Source organism: Salminus brasiliensis, chromosome 25 (assembly GCF_030463535.1).
Source record: "Salminus brasiliensis chromosome 25, fSalBra1.hap2, whole genome shotgun sequence".
In the NCBI taxonomy this organism is placed as follows: domain Eukaryota; kingdom Metazoa; phylum Chordata; class Actinopteri; order Characiformes; family Bryconidae; genus Salminus; species Salminus brasiliensis.
In genome coordinates this window covers 17,745,539-17,763,609 of record NC_132902.1, presented here as the reverse complement: position 1 = coordinate 17,763,609, position 18,071 = coordinate 17,745,539, and the positions used below count along the sequence as shown (strand labels likewise).

General features: G+C 40.1%; 1 protein-coding gene across 2 annotated transcripts; it reads right to left on the bottom strand.

The window, feature by feature from the left end:
* Nucleotides 1-103: 103 nt before the first annotated feature.
* On the bottom strand, nucleotides 104-17,409 carry slc39a13 (solute carrier family 39 member 13). Of its 2 annotated transcripts, none has more exons than XM_072671666.1 (10): nucleotides 17,235-17,409; nucleotides 15,380-15,767; nucleotides 12,952-13,059; nucleotides 11,659-11,792; nucleotides 6,536-6,664; nucleotides 6,037-6,126; nucleotides 3,652-3,702; nucleotides 3,212-3,344; nucleotides 2,170-2,269; nucleotides 104-1,724 (listed from the first exon to the last, which is right to left on the bottom strand). In XM_072671666.1, exons 1-10 carry the CDS (start codon nucleotides 17,265-17,267, stop codon nucleotides 1,649-1,651), a joined length of 1,242 nt encoding a protein of 413 aa, XP_072527767.1. In that variant the 5' UTR covers nucleotides 17,268-17,409; the 3' UTR covers nucleotides 104-1,648. The 2 variants fall into 2 exon arrangements, with proteins under 2 accessions (XP_072527767.1, XP_072527768.1); XM_072671667.1 differs by having other exon boundaries at nucleotides 15,380-15,748.
* Between the last annotated feature and the right edge of the window lie 662 nt (nucleotides 17,410-18,071).

The window sequence follows — 18,071 nt, the reverse complement described above, 5'->3', positions numbered from 1 at the left end:
CTAGTGTATTTGCATCATGTGTAGGTATCTTTTTATTTTTTTTACTTTGACAGTGTGCATCTGGCACTCAGTCTCTACAAGAAAAAAAAAATAGACAACACAATTATTTTACTTATTTTGTAAAGTATATTATCAAACAAAAATACAAACATATCAACTCTTTTATTTCAATAACATTGGGAGTGTCCTAAAATTTCAAAAAGGTAAACGTTCCTTTTCACACATGACCTTGTCAACATAATAAATATCTCTTAAAATATATACATTTATGCAAGTTTGCTTTGACCTGATGACCGACATCTTCAAAACATTCATTTCAGTAACAATGCATTGAATGGTGTGCAGGCTCTTCCTGTTTGTACTGGCCTGAGATCATACATTATGGTGCCAGGCTTAAATTGAAGGCCATGTCTTTTTTTGGTAGAGAGGGATAGGTGATTGTCAATCTCCATGAAGCATTTTCAGTGGGACCCTTGCCCTGTCTGCATCACATAAGACATAGTGGAAAAAGTAAAGGCCACAACAGAAAGAATAAGCTGGTAATGCACAAAAATGATCTAAAAGCATTACATGTGCTTATACTAAATGCACTCATCTGACAAAAGAGCAGTGGTGTAGTGAATATTGGAGCATTACCATTACAAAAACGACATATCACTGAAATATAATACTGTGCAAAAAGTAAAGCAGCATGGTTTAAAAGATGCAGAATTTAAAGTAGTGGAATAACACTAAGAAAGAAAGTGTTAGTGCACCTGTTAAGAACATGAAAGGAGAGTCCATGGTCAAGTTAATGAGTCTATTGGTAGAGTTTGCCTGTGTAATGTGTGTGTGCGTGCGCATGTGCATTTGAGTGTGCTGGACCATGTCTTACTACGAATACTTGAGATTGTTTAAAATCAGAGATGTCTGATGAGAAGTCAGACAGTCTGGACCAGAAAGACCCTGCCTCCAGAGTACCATTGTAATCAGTAAACCACCAGAAGATCCAGGCTAAATGCACTTCTAAGAGTTCATAACAGACATCCAAAAGATCTAAAATACTGACCTGTACATGTTCTGCCCATAAACGTGTTCTGTGGGCGGAGCACAGCTAGGTCAATTATCACAATGCAATGGTCTAAGGATGTACTAAACTTACTCATGCGATTTGCAGCTAACTACTTGCTTGACTTACGTACACAGTTAGCACATAGCAATTAGCATGTTAATCCTACACCTAGTTCATTGTCCAACAGTGTACAGATTCTAATAAGCTAATCGCTCAAGCTCTGAAGAACGACCATTAACATATGCTTGATATAAAATAAGCCACAGAATAGCTGAAGTGGTTGAACTGTCTAGCCCAGTATTCTACAGTCTATTAACACCCTCCATTTCGCACCATTTGAGCGAGCACTGATTGTTACAATTTCGCTTCAAAGTGTCTACCTATAGGTCCAAAACAAGACCAGGGAAGGAATTACAAATATAGAGACACAGACATCTACACACATACACAAACCTGATTATCCCTTTCGGGTCAGTCTCAAATTCAGTCTTTCAGTTTTTAAAGCTTAAATAATGGAGTGTATTGTCCATCAGTCCTCCTGGCTTTGTAGATGGTGATCTTCCATTCAGAAAGTCCATAAGAGCAGCACTCTTCTGCTTAGTCTGCTATTATGGAAAGAAGGGCCATGACTCCTACTCCACAAAAGAGCAAAATGATCTGCAGCAAAGAATGTCTGTGGAGATCAAAGAAAAAGGCTCAAGTTATACATATACACTGTACGTGCTAATTATACACAAGTGCTTGAGGATGAGGCATACAATCATGACAGATTTAGCAACCATAGAAGATTTCAACGTCGTGTTGGCACGCATATTCCATGACCAGGAGGGGTTTTAATGCAAGATAAGACTGGCTCAGTGGGTTTTTACCACTTTTTTTATGGACAGCTTTTGAACAATAACCCAGGCATAAGCATGCCTTATAAATAAGAACGAATGGACAATTACGTAAAAGCACTTGCTTTTGAGACATCCATATATTTTAAGCTATGTATGAACCAGGGAATTAACAATATATTTTGAAACAATATATTTAACAACAAATACATGTAAAGTTGGTCATTTACAAGTTTACATTTAAACTTGTAAATTACTTTAGACTCTAGATGGGCCTGATACCTTGGATTTTTCTCCTCCAGCAAGTCAGGCACCACATTAACCAAGGCAATGTAAAGGAACCCTCCAGAGCTGAAGGGCAGGATCCAGGCTGTGGCATTCTCTTTGGGAAGGAAAATCAAAAAGGAGACCTGTTAAATTCCACAATAGCTAAATCCTTTTGAAAACAATGTTTAAAAGTGACATGCTACTCCTTTATAGCATATTTGCGTAACCAGTGGCTAGATTCCCAAAAGCTTTCACAAAAGGAAGGGTGAAAATTTTTGAAAAACCAAGCTTCTGGTATTCTGACATTCACCAATGTTTTCTTATTTGGGATTGTTCAAATTCAATTGTGGACAATGGGATTGATCATAAAAGTACAACAATTATGAAATTATAAAGTGAACAATTATGTGATACTTTTCAGTTTGAAGATTTCTCTAGAACAAATTAAAGAAAAATCTTATAAACATACTGGTGAATAAGGCCCAATGTTTTTTTATGCAATTTTTGATGGGGGGAAAGAAGTTCCTAAAACATGAATTTAGACACACTTTTCTTGTTTAGGCTATCTGTAACAGTATTATATGCTGCATCTTTAGTTTTCTGCCACAAGTTAAATAGGTAAATGTGTGCAGCGAAAAGCAAAATGGAAGAAAATTCACAAAAAAGTGGCCTTATGCAGACAACTAACAGGAGAGAACAGTCTTAACCTTTAATCTAGTGAAGTGAGACATTCAGTCTAGGAGTTCATCTATTTAAACAGATCAATTTGAAGCTCACCATCTAAACGTACAGTCTAAGACCAATGTCAGGCTGCCGTAAATTAAGAAATATTTCAGACCACTAATACTGACTTTTTCTAAGAATAACCATTTATATAATTTTAAGTATGAAGTTTGTATCTAAGAAGGTCTTTGTTAAGACACTTTTGTGATTATTTCTGTGTCTACAGAACACACAACCAAATATTAAATAAATTAAATGATGAAATGATCCAAATGAAAGTTGAAAATATAGTGCACAATGTTTTAGTATTTGTGACACGAGTGTGGTTCATCACCTGCTCCTTGCTGTGATTGAGCCGTAAGGGCAAAACATGCCCCCAGAACGCTGCCAAGAGCCGTTGACAGCTGCATGCGGGCTGCGCTCCAGCGATCAAATCCAGCACGCAGCAGAATGGCAAAATCTCCCACCTTTAAACACAAACACACAGGCAGCCTTATTATTCAGCTCCTACTGCTCTGTACATCAATAAGAAGCTACTTTACATGTACTTACCAATGTCTAAAATCAGAAACATCAGAAAAGACACTGCATTATATATACCCTTGGTAGGGTCTTTCACACCTCCAGAAAGTGTGTTGCACAAGTAACTGCCTTTTCAGTTAATACTGAAGTGCACTGCCACAGTTACTGATGTGTTACTGCTACTGGACTCTGAGTACTGGGCATTATACTTCAGATGCACTCACAAGACACACACAAGAGGCAAAAACTTACCTCATGGGGGATCTCATGCAGCAAGATTGCAAAGGTTGTCAGAAAGCCCACCTGTCAAAGCAAAAAACGAAGAGGCCTCATGAGCTCTCGGCTGCACACCAAGCCTTTCAAGTGACATGCAAGCAGAAACAGGGTTTAACAAGTCTCACTAGTAAGATGGGGTCCAAGTAAATACTGATTGACTGTATCACACACACGGCTGTAACAGTGAACACATCACCAGTAGTTTTACTACTGTAGCATGATTTTAACATGTAACTACACAGTTATTGCAGAGTCTTAATCTAAACTGGGACCCTATGTATATGTAATATAGATTATGTTTGCTTATTACACTTGGGGGGGTAGGGGGGGGGCATAATTTTGCAGTAATTGTTGAATACTGCTGAAACTGAAAAGCAATATTATGGAATGGCAGTATCAGGACATAATAAACAGATCGCCTGCTCCTGCTTGTAAATGTGTGTATGTCTCTGATCACGCTGCATCCAGCTTATTTCCTCTCATGTACTCCCACAGCAGACATGCTGGGAGCCTTATGGTTCTCCACCTGGACCTTTCCTACTTCAGTAAGGCAAAACGCTGCCATCCTATTAATACTACACAGCATAATACGCAAAACACAGCACCCGTTTACAGTAATCTCCTACTCTCTAATCTCTTAAGCATAGAAAGGTAGGTAAATAAGAAAGGTAAAAATAAGACACTAAATTTCACTGACCAGACAAACAAAAGAGTCAGGCCTAATTTTCTAACAAGCTTTCTTGACATCTCCCTGTCCAACACTTCAAGCAGAACCAGAACCACAGTAAGAGTGGGAAGAACGGACAATGGTGAAGACTGTTTGGCAGACCTTGCGGTGCCCATGGCTCACTTAAAACAACCAGCCTACAATTTATTTAATCTAATTTGATTAACTAACAATATCATCATATGTAATTTAGTACTACAGTGCTTTAGAGCAGGGTGGGGGAAGGCGGTTTTGAGCTTTTCCTGCTTAAGCAGTCCTGATTTAACTCCCCAGTTAATTGCCAGGTTTAGTAGAGGTGTTAGTGCGACAAAATGCTGAACCGTGAACGAAGTGATCAAGCCAATAGTATGTCTGCGTTACTGGTTAAATAGAGGGGAGAGGTTTTGAAGATCAATGTTTTGTTAAAGCCGCGTAAGTGGGTTGAGGCACATCGGCCTTGTGATTGGTAAGAGTAAAGCTTCACAAAATATTAGGACTGCCCAATTTAATTTAGATTTTCTGGTGTTTTTTTAAAACAAAAGGTAGCAGTTAGGGGTAGGGATGCCCGATACAATCCTATTTGATTAAATAGATCGGGTATCGGGCATGTCTTAAGGCTCCGATCTACTTCCGATCCTTAGGTTTGCCATCCTCCAGGCACCATTAATACACATGACCCTCACACATTAACGGAGATTTATTTGAACTGGTAAGTGTGGAGATTTTACCAGTAAGCAGACAAATCAAAAGCTAAAGTTGGCTTCTAACTCTCCATTCAACCTAAAAAATGTAAATGTAGCAATATCAACAGCAGAACTCAAATGCTGCATTATTTAAGGTGGAATGGAAAGTTTGGGGAAGAGAAAACTGACTTTCGAGCCTTACTGTAAACGTGATGCAGCAACAAACACAGAGCAGCAGTTAAAGAGTTCATTAAGATCAGAGGATTTAAACTCCTCACTCTTCCACTAAATGCCTGCCAATTTTCTCACAAGGCCCGAGGATGTGGTGTTTATTTCCACTGCATTAACCACCACAGGACTATACAGAACTAGACGAAACAAAACTAGTGTACCTACATTTTCTACTTATGATACATTTAATAAATGACAGTAATTACAGAAATATGTGATGCAAAACAAACCATCAATTCTCAGAAGAGAACTGAAAATGAAGAGAACAACCATTAGTTAAGGAAGGCCAAATCTGCACATGACTCCGAAGATCACAAAATCTGCCAGAGAGTATGCAGACCTAGCAGCCACTCTGCATTATTCACTATAAAGCATCCCAACACTCAGAGCAGTACACCAACAGCTAAATTATGCAACACAACCTTGCAGATATTCGGATGACTGGTACTTTGCTTAGTGATATGGCTGGGAAAACTATTGGGAAAGTTCTTCTTTTTTCCTAAAAAGAACAGCAACCTGCACAATTTTCCCAAAATTGACCAAGCGCCACACAGTGCAGCTGGACTGTGAACTCAAGCCCCCGTTGTCAGCCTCTGCACGGTTAATGGAGATACATGGGTGGGTGGGTGGGGGGGGGGGGCTTTTTAATTAGAGAGGCTCTAATTTGCTTTACCAGCTCACAGTAAGTCTTAATGAATCCAAATGTGTCTCAGCGGGACTCTAATCTCTGCCCTCTCCTACCTTCCTGCTGACTAGGAAGCTCCCAGCCACTGCCAGGCCATGGGTGAAGTTATCGATGCAGTTGGCAAGAAGGTTCAGGTAGCCACTTGTCTGGAAGAAAACAGGCACATTTACGGATTAATTAGGCATTCTATGACAATGCACATTAATGACTAACTTTCCTGCGCTGCATAAATGTATAGACCTAAAACAAATCAGTTTTAGTGCTGAGCAATATGTGGTTCTTCCAGTAGAGGTGTAAAAATATAGATTTTTAGTCTGGTCAGACTAATCATCTAAAAACAGGACACATCTGAAATGTTTTGTGCTATTAAAATGTTAATTGCACTGCAGAGGACTTTGCTATATAAATAAAAATGCCTCTACAAAATAAGAGTACTGCTTTCCTTCCCACAAAGGTCATGTGAAAAACCCAATATTCCCTCCAAAAACTTGTGCCTGCCTAAATATTTGGCAGTCCCACCCTATTAGTCACCATTAACCGCATGTTCCATCTCACCTTGATCTTCTCCGTCCCAGGGAGAGAGCTGATGTCAGCCTTTGGCTTGGAATCAGAATTGTTGTTGGAGAAGATGCCATTTGTTTGAGAAGACATTAAAAAGTCACTTCTGAGATCTGTCGATGACGGCTGTGAAAGAGATAAGCACGGGAAAAATAACTAAATACAGAAAAAAGAAACGAGCAGCTGCCATGACATTTCTTAAAAGAAATTTCCAGCCATCATAAGCCAAGACAACAAGTGCTTCCCTCTTGCATTTTAAATCAAAACACTGCTGAAATCTAGGGCAGGATAAAGGAAACATAAGACGCACATGCCATGTCAGACCAGCCAACGTATTCTTTGATGAACTTTATTCTTTTATTCTAATGCCAGACTGTTTAAAAAGAAATGCCTCCTTTAATTAGTCACATTACATTACCAAATACCAGCCGGAACACCTAATTATCACTATCACACACACAGCTGTGTAGAGATTTTCGATCCAAGCACATTATTTACAAATTTATTTGGAGCAACAACAGTTTTTGCTTGTGAAAAAACACCAGATCACACTTAAACAGATGCATTTAAACATAAATACAATAAAAGCATAAAGAAATTATTTTTTTTTAAAGAAAGTAGTTGAGATCTTGTGAGCTACTCAGAAGAACAAAGCTTGGTTCCAGGTTTGCTTCCAGCACTGATTTACCAAACCAGGTGTTGGATGATCACTATAATTAATACTAGACTCCCATGAGAAGAGCTTCGGAGATACGTTAATGAACACAGTGATGTAAAATCACTACATTTTGCATGAATGTTATCAGCATTTATACTAATATTAGTACCTTAATAAGGGAAAAACACTTACTGCCCAGATAATGAGATTTTAGAATTTTGTAAAAAATTCTAGTGATTGCCATTTAGGGTGTCTGTTCAACACAAATAGGATGAACATCTCGTACACCTGGCTTTGCAGAAAAAAAAAGCTCCAATTCTGATAAGAGGTGTGAATGTGGTCAGTCCGGAATTAAAGGACGACTGAGATTTGCTTGTTTGACCTCGTCTAGTTCTCTCTGAAAATTTCAGCCACTGTGGAATTCCTTGGCTCTACGAAGTAGCAGAATTAGATGCTTCCGCCCTTCTGCGGCTCTGCTCTCTCAGCTGTGTCTGCTGAACTGCACCGCCGAATTCAGTTCAGTGGCCTTTCTGTCTGCTGGTGAAGGGCTGGTTGCAGCTGCTTCCTGTTAGACTCTATTTATAGCCTCCATCACACCCAGCCCAGGACGTCAATCTACCTCCCAGGTCTCAAACAGGCACATATGGCCACTGTGCTCCTGAAGCAGGATTTTTAAATCAACAAAAGGAGATGGAAAATAGGGAAAAAATCTTATATCTAATAACATTGTGATGCAAAAATAAAACCCTGCGAGGAGTGTGATGGGATCTTTAGATTAAGAGGAGGTGGTAAAGCGCAGGGAATGTCTTGTTGGACGTGTGGAAAATGGGTCATAAAGCAGATGTTAATGACTGTCAAAATGGAGTGACTGCATTTGGGTGAGCCAAAGACCATAGTGTGAAGGTAGTAGGTGATTTTGCAGGTGTATAGAAGCATATGGTCTACTAGCAGTGGCAGAAATCCCTGTCTACAGTAAATGTGTCTAAATTGTGTCAGAAAGACAAAATGGCTTGTAAATGTAAATCGCTTCACCTCCTGGTAAGAATTGCTTCTAGTGGGACACAAGAAGCCTTTGCTCACTGCTCAATCCTTCAGTTCAAATCTGTCAATCTCAGATCTGTGTAAATGCCATTCTTGTTCTAAAGACAACTAAAAGAATATGATTGACCATCCAAATATTTTAAAGTGTGACATTCAATTGTGAACTGGATAATCAATCATTCAGTCAGTGAAATATATTATCAAACCATTGGAGTCTCCGACAATATTAGCGAATCAGTTGAACATACATACACCAGCCCATTACTGAAAGCCTTTCAAGTCGAAACGCATCCTTATACTTTCAAAGAGGCCGTTGCAAGACTAAAGTCTAAAAGCTAATTTGAGTCAAATTAAGCAAGTTGCTGGTATGAAGAATGACCCCGTCTTTGGAGCGGCCAAATGCTAAATGCTAGGCCTATCAGATGCAATCTCTTCAACGAGCTAACCACACACACACACACACACACACACACACACACACACACACACACACACGACAGAAACCCTATTCAGTAACACTTAAACGCACTTGTTACAGTGCTATGCCAAGCTAGGCTGGAATGGGATATTTCGGGCTGGCTCGGTGACGTAAAGGAGCCAATAAAGGCAGAGCTAATTTCACCTCAAAGCAAAATATCAAGGTTGTAAAACACCATCTGAGCATTTTTTTTTTACCATACACTCACGTTTAATGGGATATTTTAATGACAAAAATATGTTGAGTATGTTGAGAGTCTGTTGAGTGTCAAAAGACAAAAATCAACAGATAAGGGCTCTTATTAGCCAAACAGTAATTCTTCCAATTCTGCCCTAATACCCAAACCAAACACGAAACGGCATCTCACCGGAAACAGAAGTAAAGGGTACATTGGGACAGACGGACAGACCGAGCACGAGCAAAATGAAAAGTGTTACAGTGTAATACTGAGATGCTGCCAGTTTGTTGAGAGATGATATGGCCCAGGCTGGACCTGCAGACCAAGCACAGAAGCTCTTTGCGAAAAACATGCCACGCATACTACACAGACAGCCAGATATAAACATGCTTCTGTAGCACAACAAGATCGCTGCAAGCTAAAAAGGCTCAAGGCTTTCAGCTCCCATTTACTTCTGAGCACATCAGGAGATGTGGAGCAAGGTGAGTATTGACCCAGGTTTGATGCAACGTCCTGAAAGTAAGGCACCTTAAAAGCAGTTCTCCATGGCCCTTAGACACAGGGAAAGGTCTACTGGGGTTGTGGATGCTTACATGAACAGCTCCTCAGACCTGAGCAGCGCATGGTTAGAAAAGGTCCAGAAAAACACCTGCAGTGTTAATTATTAAACCCTCTGCCTTGGAGATTAACACAGCTGACGAAATGTTGTTATAAACACACAAACGGATTCAGAAGGTTGCAGTGTTCTTTTCACTTTATGCCTCGAGACAAAACGCTGATCTGAATGTTATGATAGAGCTGAACTGGAGTTAGAAAGTAAAATTGTTGGGCTATATTTTGGGGTGAATATTTGAGGTTAATATTTGAGGTTATGCTGCACAGTAATTTTTCTTACCGCAATGTATTTTCATGACAGTTACACAGTAATAAAATGTTTGCTTTCCACACCAAATCCATGCTCCTAATGGTGATGAAGTCTTTCACATAATTCATGAACACACCAACACTGGAAAGCTTTCAGAGAAAGTAAGAGTGATGATTGCTCTGCACAGGTATGGTGCCACCATGAGGCCCAGTAATGAAACTTCATTGCAAATATGGCAAGAACTTGCACAGTCCATTCATGTGCTGGCCATCCACGCCATAACATGCCAGTTATGAACACACAAACAGGTTTAAACCAGACAATAACAATGAAAGTAAGGCATGGTAAAACAGCAAGATGTCAAAAGTACTGATTAATTGCGGTTGGTGTGGCGCAACAGATAACACCACTACCTGCCACTGAGTTACAACACCATGTGGGAGACCAGGGATCGATTCCCAGTCTGGGTGACTATGCTGCGCTACACCAATAAGAGTCCTTGGGCCAGACTCCTAACACTACATTGGCCCTCCTCTGTGATATGAATAACCTTGTATGTTGCTCTGGATAAGAGCATCTGCTAAATGCCATAAATGTAATTGAAAAATAAAGGAAAGTTATTTAATCCTCAAAGACATTTTTACTTGTTTAAAGCAATTATCTAGTGACAATTACTATAAGTCAGTTATCTGCCTTGGTCTCATTCTCTGCTTGGCTCTAGGTTTAACAGATCATTGCAGGCCTCTGCTGCTCTCAAGGTCTAGTGCCAATCTCTAATTACTTGCTCTAGGCTTGGTTTTCGGTTAACCGAAGGTAGGAATTATGGTGGCACAACTAGATATTGTAAGGGCAGAGCTAGCACTGAAAAATTAAGAGTGTATCCACTACAGACAGGTGGAAACTTTTACCTCGCCGTTGGCTTGCTCACTGGGGGTCTTTGATTCATCATGTCTTCATGTCACATTATTTCTTCTTTGTCTCTGTCTTTTATTAATCTAATTAATTTATGTAAGTCTGCTTCGTGACGACAACAGTTGTAAAAAGCGCTATACAAATAAATCTGACTTGACTTGACTCTCCCATTCTTTCTTAACATTAAGACAAGCTAATAGAGGAATAAGTAGTAGTTAAAAGTATGGGGCACCTGGTGAATCATTGCTAAACGAAGCAGAAACCATTTTCAGGGCATTTCGATTTTATACCCCAAGATTCTAATGAGCTCAGCTCATTCTCAGTGAAGCAGGGAGAAAGGAATTGTGTGTTTTTTTTGTTTTGTTTTTTATAAACACATGTAGATGATGCTGTAATTCCCACTTTGTCCATCACTTGCTAAAAACCATTCTCGAGCGTTTATATAGATACGCTTAAAAGATTTAGGGCACACACAAACAATCACACTGGTACTGGCTTGACGGACAGATAAACTAATGGCTGGACGGATGGACGAACAAATGGCCAACAGACTGGCAGAGAGGGAGACAGATGAGCTAGCTTGTGAGCTTTTGTTTATGCTGGCTGTGTGAGCATTGATCGCCAAGATTCTCTGACTGAGTGAAACAAAGGGAAACACTTAGTTTTATTAAAGCTGTGTGGGTGGGGGGCAAACACACACACCAGCCTTATGAATGCCATGGAAATTGCTTACATGAGCCGTACCCAGTTTACATTGACAAGGGAGAAACATGGCTAAATATACTGCTCATTTATTCATTACTTATTGTAAATATTGTTATTTATGGGGCATAGCTCAGAGCAAGATTAGCCAAATTACAAAAGAAGAAAGAAGGAGAAAAATAAATAAATAATATAGACTTGGGTAGACTGGGGCTTCAAACTTATCTGCAAGTTGCCCTGGATAAGAACATCTGCTGACTGCTTCAAATGTAAATGCAAGACTCACGTTGCTGGCACGGTTCATAGCCCTGCTCTCTGAAGCATTGTCTTCATCAGGAAACATCTTCTCCAACATCAGGAAGAACAGCAAACCTATAACCACCCACAGTCCCTGGGTGCGATAGTGCTTCTGGCTCCCATCTAGACACACAAGACGTACATTACAGCTGACATGAGACGAGAACTACATTAGGCCATGTGTCAAATACATTAGTGTATGTGCCACCTGTCTGAACATGACATACAGCTCAGACAGATGCATGAAAAGAAAAACTCAAGCTCTGAAGACAGCTTAACCTTTATATTCCAAATCAAAGCTATAAATATAAATCCAGACTTGAATGGAAGTTCTCTGCGTCATGATTACAAAGCAGGGCAAATAAGCACTGGGCAGAAGAGCAGCATGATTGACAAAATATAAAACGCTTTTGTTGTAAAATTACCATTTGGATGTGTGAAATGTTTTGTTTGTCTGGGTAAAGGGTAGGTCCTTGGACTGGTAGAATCTCTACTTGCAGAGCCAGGTGTTTTAGGTTCTGTAGAACCCCTTCATGTAGAACGAATGATTGCCTCATTTTACTTTTACTAAAAACAATATTATTTTTTTAAGCTATTTACTGACACATATGGTCAAAACTTTTGAAATGTTTGTGGACACCCCTTCTAATAAATGCATTAGGCTACTTTACGTCATCCCCATTGCTGACACAGATGTGCAAACGCACACATAAAGCTGCATAGTCCCTGTATAGAAGTATTGCCAACAGAACAGGATTCTTGGGAGCAGATAAACATGAACCCATTGGCACCATGTCTAATGCCAGCACTGAGCAGTGGAACTGTGTTCTCTGAAATAATTGTGTTCCATGCAATACTTTTGGGAGGAGCTGGGTATGAGATTCGGGATTGTTATTTATTTTTAGATAAAGTGTCATAGCAATAATTCAATAGTGCAATAACAATTAATCCTCAACATAACAGCCAAACTCACCAAGTCAGGCAATAGTGGTGTGTGTTCGTCTGGCTTTAATAGCATCCGTTCTATGAATAAACCTTTTATGAATAAACGGACAACTAGGGGAAGTCAATAGGGACTCCGGAGAATGAAACATGAAAGACCAGGTGGATAAACAGATGAATTTCAAAACAGTGTCTGGATGGAGGCAAAACAGGACAGCAGAATAAAGCAAAAGGGGTACAGACAATAAAAGCTTTGAAACCAAAGAGACAGGTGAGAAAGATGAATGGATGAAAGAGCAACACCGTGTAATTGAAGGAGAGAAAAGGAGAGCTATCTTACTGATGCTGCCTGTATGACCCCAGGCCTCTGGGAGGAGGTGAAGGAAGACATCACCGAGGAGTCCACCGATCGCAAAGCTCAGCAGTTTCTTCAGCTTTTGACAACCATCTGCAGAAGAGGATGAGTCAGTGAGTATGAGCATTTAAGCATTAGTATTAGCCTCTCATAGGCCTCCTTACCTTGCAACATCTCAGGAGTCTCAAGCTGGTCATAAACAACAACACATAAGACCAAACTATGGTTACCGTAGCACCTACCATTACACACTTGATTAGATCCAGAGAAACAGCTTAGGCCAAGAAAACTCTAGGGGGGTCAGTTGATTTAATACTTTTGCAAACGCTTGTATTCAATCATTGATCGCCAACACTTATCACAAAGCAGCATCTTTAAATGAAGCACCTTGGTCAAAGGAAGGACAGCTAGTGTAGAACATCTTTAATCCTTTTAATACAACAACAAAGTGCTTTAAAAAGGTTTGAGGGATGCCATATAAGAACCACTTTTGGTTCCCTAAAGGACCATGTTTGTAGGAGCTGTGGAAGTGTGAAGAGCCTGGCAAAAACAGCAACTTCCAGTCAAGGTTCCTTAGACCACCCTTATAAACATGTTTGTTTATGGAAGCAAAAGTGTTTTTTATATGCAAGAACTTTGGGTAGCATCTTCAATGTGCAAGTCTACAGCTGTTCTAATCCAGAGTTACCTCATTTAATCCCATTAATGACAAACACAGGAGTCTTGCATGAGGATAAAGGAGCCTTTGACATTTACATCACATGTGGTACATGGCGTGAAATGAACTTTTGATCTCAAGGTCCCAGTTACACCCAAAGAGCAATTATTAAATAATTAAAATGTAATATATAAAGGGTAGACATAAATAGAAAAAAAAATGGGAAAAGTTGAGAAATTAAAAGAGGCAGCAGTTATATGATCACAATATATGAAGGGAACAGAAAGGAACAGAAGTGTGTTTTTGGCAACCGCAGGCAGCACATAAGAAGCAATTCCATGACTTAAAGCCTAGGCATCTTTTATCCTCTATAGCACAGGGCACACCCAGCGTGCCATAATTACCAGGGCCTTAACCATTCTACCCACTGAGTCCTGCTTTAGCAGGTCAAACGTGGAATCAGACATTCCACTTGACTCATATTTTCTCAGTGGAACAAGACTGGTGAACTATTTCTGCTTACCTTAGAAAAGGCCATCATTCTACTTCCCAAAAGCATTAGACTTAAAGCAACATCTTTAAAATAATAATAATAATAATAATAATAATAATAACAATAAACAAATGCAACGACTCTTAGAAAGCATACAGGTCATTGCTACAGGTCATTAATAAATTCTCCTTACGAACATCTACCACAGTCAGAGACTTGGGCAAGCCTTGACAGGTGTAGAAGTAGTTGCTCAAGGACTTAAAGTATGCACCAGATTTCTGATTTCATCCCTTGGGCCACAATCTACCACATTCCTGGCACTGGACATCACATCACATCACCACGACTTAAAGTTGAGCTGGTATGCCTGTTATGCTTTCACCCCAATGTATTATCATTCAAACCATTTTATTGTATTAGAAAAACATCTCTTGCATGTGTTTAAAACCCCAAGTGTCTACTAATTACATTTATACTGTGTGGGTCCTTGTACTAATTAACTACTAATGAGGCAAGTAGTGTCATTCCCAAGTGTGGTACTAGTACAACAGACACCTAACAAGCAGTGTTGTCCCCTGAGCTTAGACAGAATTTGAGCTATCAAACTGAATCATTCTACATTCAAGGCTGCAACTGCAATACAAAAGCACTACGCGTGAACTTTATCAGAAACAACAAATCCGTGAATCCGTTTCACTTTCTGTTTCTTGACTCAAGTATTTTAAAATACAACAAACACCATTAATCACTGGGCTAGACTTTCCACAGTCTGCAGTTTAGCAAACATGCTCCTTACAGTTTAGGAATCTTGAGTTCAACACAGTTTAGTGATTTTATTTTATTTATTTATTTATTTACACACCAACTAAATCTGGTAATTACCACACACTTAATCAAGTGTGGTATAACAGGGAAAACCACCAAACTATGATGGAACTCCACCCTCCTGGACTGGAAGGGATGACCCCATGAACAGCAAATTCATAAAGTTTATATTCAGGGAAAACTGACCAAGCTTGATGGGGGTTCCCAGTGGAGGAGAACAATTTCAAGGAAAATGTACTGCTCTTTACATAACATCTCAAATTCTTTACAGCCACAGAGAAGGGTATGTCCTGCAGGTTCTGAGCAGTGTATGATGCAACGCACATGCAAGACTAAGCAAACCACTAAACTTTGTGGTGTAGTCCAGTGACAACTGGCATTAAGAACCATTAATTAGAGAATTACTGTCAATGTGTCGAAAGCAAGGTGGGTCTTACCTTCTGTTTTCAGGGCTGCGCCAGCCTCAATGGGGATAACCAGGAGGGGGAAGATTCCACTAAGGCCCACAGCAATGGAGCCCACAAGTGAGCAGAACCAAACATCTACACCCTCTCTGGAAAACATCTTGGTCAGGGTTTGGAGCCCCAGGATCTCCTCAGCACACCAGGATGCTGATCCAGCAGCAGCAGCCGTAGCATGAGCCAGTGCAGTCTGAGCGATGTTCTTCCCACTGGATGAGGAGGTGGAGGTGAGAGCAAGCAGGGCAGCACCAAACAGGAGCACAGCCAGTGCCCAAATGGGCCTTCCAGGTCCGGTGCTCATAAGGCCAGACCTCTGAAGAGCGCTAGTGAGCAACATGTAGGGTGCTGCAAGGCAGAAAAGAATCTTCACACACAACAAAAGATATGGAAGAAAACAAAAGGATCAGTTAGATTGATGGTTCACAAATCTCACGAGTTCACAAATAATCTACACCAATGTGCTTCAAATGATTGAGTGACACCATAGAAGAATTACATGGTCACAGACCCATATTAGTAATAGAGAGGTTAGAGAGCTTTTACACAAGTTGTTTTTTTAAGTGCAGATACTGGAACCACTGCCTAGACCAGTGGGTCCCAACTCTGGTCCTGGAGGTCCCCCTGCACTCCCCATTCAGTGGTTCCCTGCTCCAATGCACTACAGTGTCAGGAACAGGGTAAACTCAAAAACGTGCAGAACACACTACAGGATCAGGGTTGAGGACCAATGGCCTAGACTGTAGGGTCAACACATGCTTGATTTACAAAGTTTGCATCTTTTCCCCCCTTTACAAGTGAATATAGCCAAGAGTTAATGGAACTCCACTGCCGTCTCCCAGGGACAAAGCCTTGCCCTGCACCCAGGCTTAACCTAGGTCCAGTAAACTGGACAGTATCCCATGTCAAACTTACTGTCTACCTCTCGAGTACATCTAAAAAGAACAAACTTTGTCCATGTGGCCAATATGCTACATTTGGGTTAACAGTAAAAACAGTACAGTTTAGCACATTACAGCAGAGAAGTCACTGAACTATTGGGCACACCTCCCTTCTTACACTGTTTATGGCCACTCTGCTTCTTCAAACTGATTACCATGAGCTTAAAATGTTAGTCTAGAACATTCCTCATGAACTACAGGGGTTATAAACCTTTGCAAAAATCAAATAAATAACAAAAACGTTACATAACCACACTGGCAATGTAGCTATGCTACACTAACAGACTTCCAGGAGTGCTTAATTCCTTGTACATAGACTGGACTAGACTAGACTTCCAAAATCAGTTCTGCGTGTTCCTGGACTACACATCCAGGCGACTCCCTGACACTAAACTAAAAAAAAAAAAGGACATAAAAGAAGTATTTTTTGGTCTGGAGGGCATATTTAGCAGCCACTAGCCCCCCTCAAGAGGCTGTGCTCATGGAATGTTCAGGAGACGAGGGAAACGTGGGAGACGAGGGGGGCTAGACAGCACATACTGCAGGCTGCAAATACCAGGGAGCCAGAGTGCAGCTAAAGTAGCAGGACGTCCACAGACCTTAAATACGTTAGCTAGCATGTTAGAAGACTTGGCACGTAGGCTTCCGGAGAACGACATAAAATTAGCAAGAAGGCCAGAATAAACAAGCTGTGTGTCTTTCTACATGACAAACAGTTCACTTGTCAGTTCTCTTAACAGGGCACTGCTGCTGCTCCTGCTCGGTTAATCGGGTTAAAAGCCAACGCAGAGAGACTAAACTAACCTCACCGTAAACAAAGTTCCAGGACTTTACCATAGCAAGTCGGCGCTCTGCAGAAACGCAATGCTACAGTCCGGTTTTACCCCTCTTACCTTAAAATGTTCGCTCCGGGTTGTCCCTGCCATCCAGCTGTACGTGCTGGGCGCTGCTGAGCTGGACACAGGCTGCTGCTGCTATTGCTGCTGCTGCTGCTGCTGGGGGAGAGGGAGGGAGGGTTCGTCCGCTCCGCAGCGCTCAGCCTGCCGAAGCCGCCACGTCTCACCCAGCGGAAGAGACTTTCACACGGCGGAGGGGGGAGGAGCGGCCTGCTGGATCTGTTTCCGGCGCCCATTGGATAAACGGGAGTGAATATTTTTGATTATAACGAATAAATATTCCATATATTTTTAAATTATCTTTATTAATGTAAAGAATAAAGAACAACAGATGCGAATTAAACCAGTGACAAGTGACAAATAAGTAATGAAATGAAAATAAGTAACAAGAGAAAGTAATGCATAAAACTGAAAAACTAATATATATATATATATAATTAAGAAAGAATGTAGATATATACAGAATAATAATTTTAATAAACAGAAATAATTAGACTATAATGATGATAATAATAATAATAATAATAATAATAATAATAATTATTATTATTATTATTATTATTATTATTATTATTATTATTAATTAACAATTGCTGCATTGTGGTGTATTTATGTAAGTATTTGATATAATTCTAAGTCAAAAACTATAAGCAAATGTTTGTGGATTTAGGATTTTTCATTCTGTAAAGTTGGCTTTTTAAAAATAAAAAGTTTTTGCCTCTTATTTTTGCATGAGTAAACATAAACATAAACTATTGACCTATAGATATATATTTACACTTTTCCCATGTTGCACACTGTCAGATCGTTGCTACAAATGTAAAGAGGCGTGGC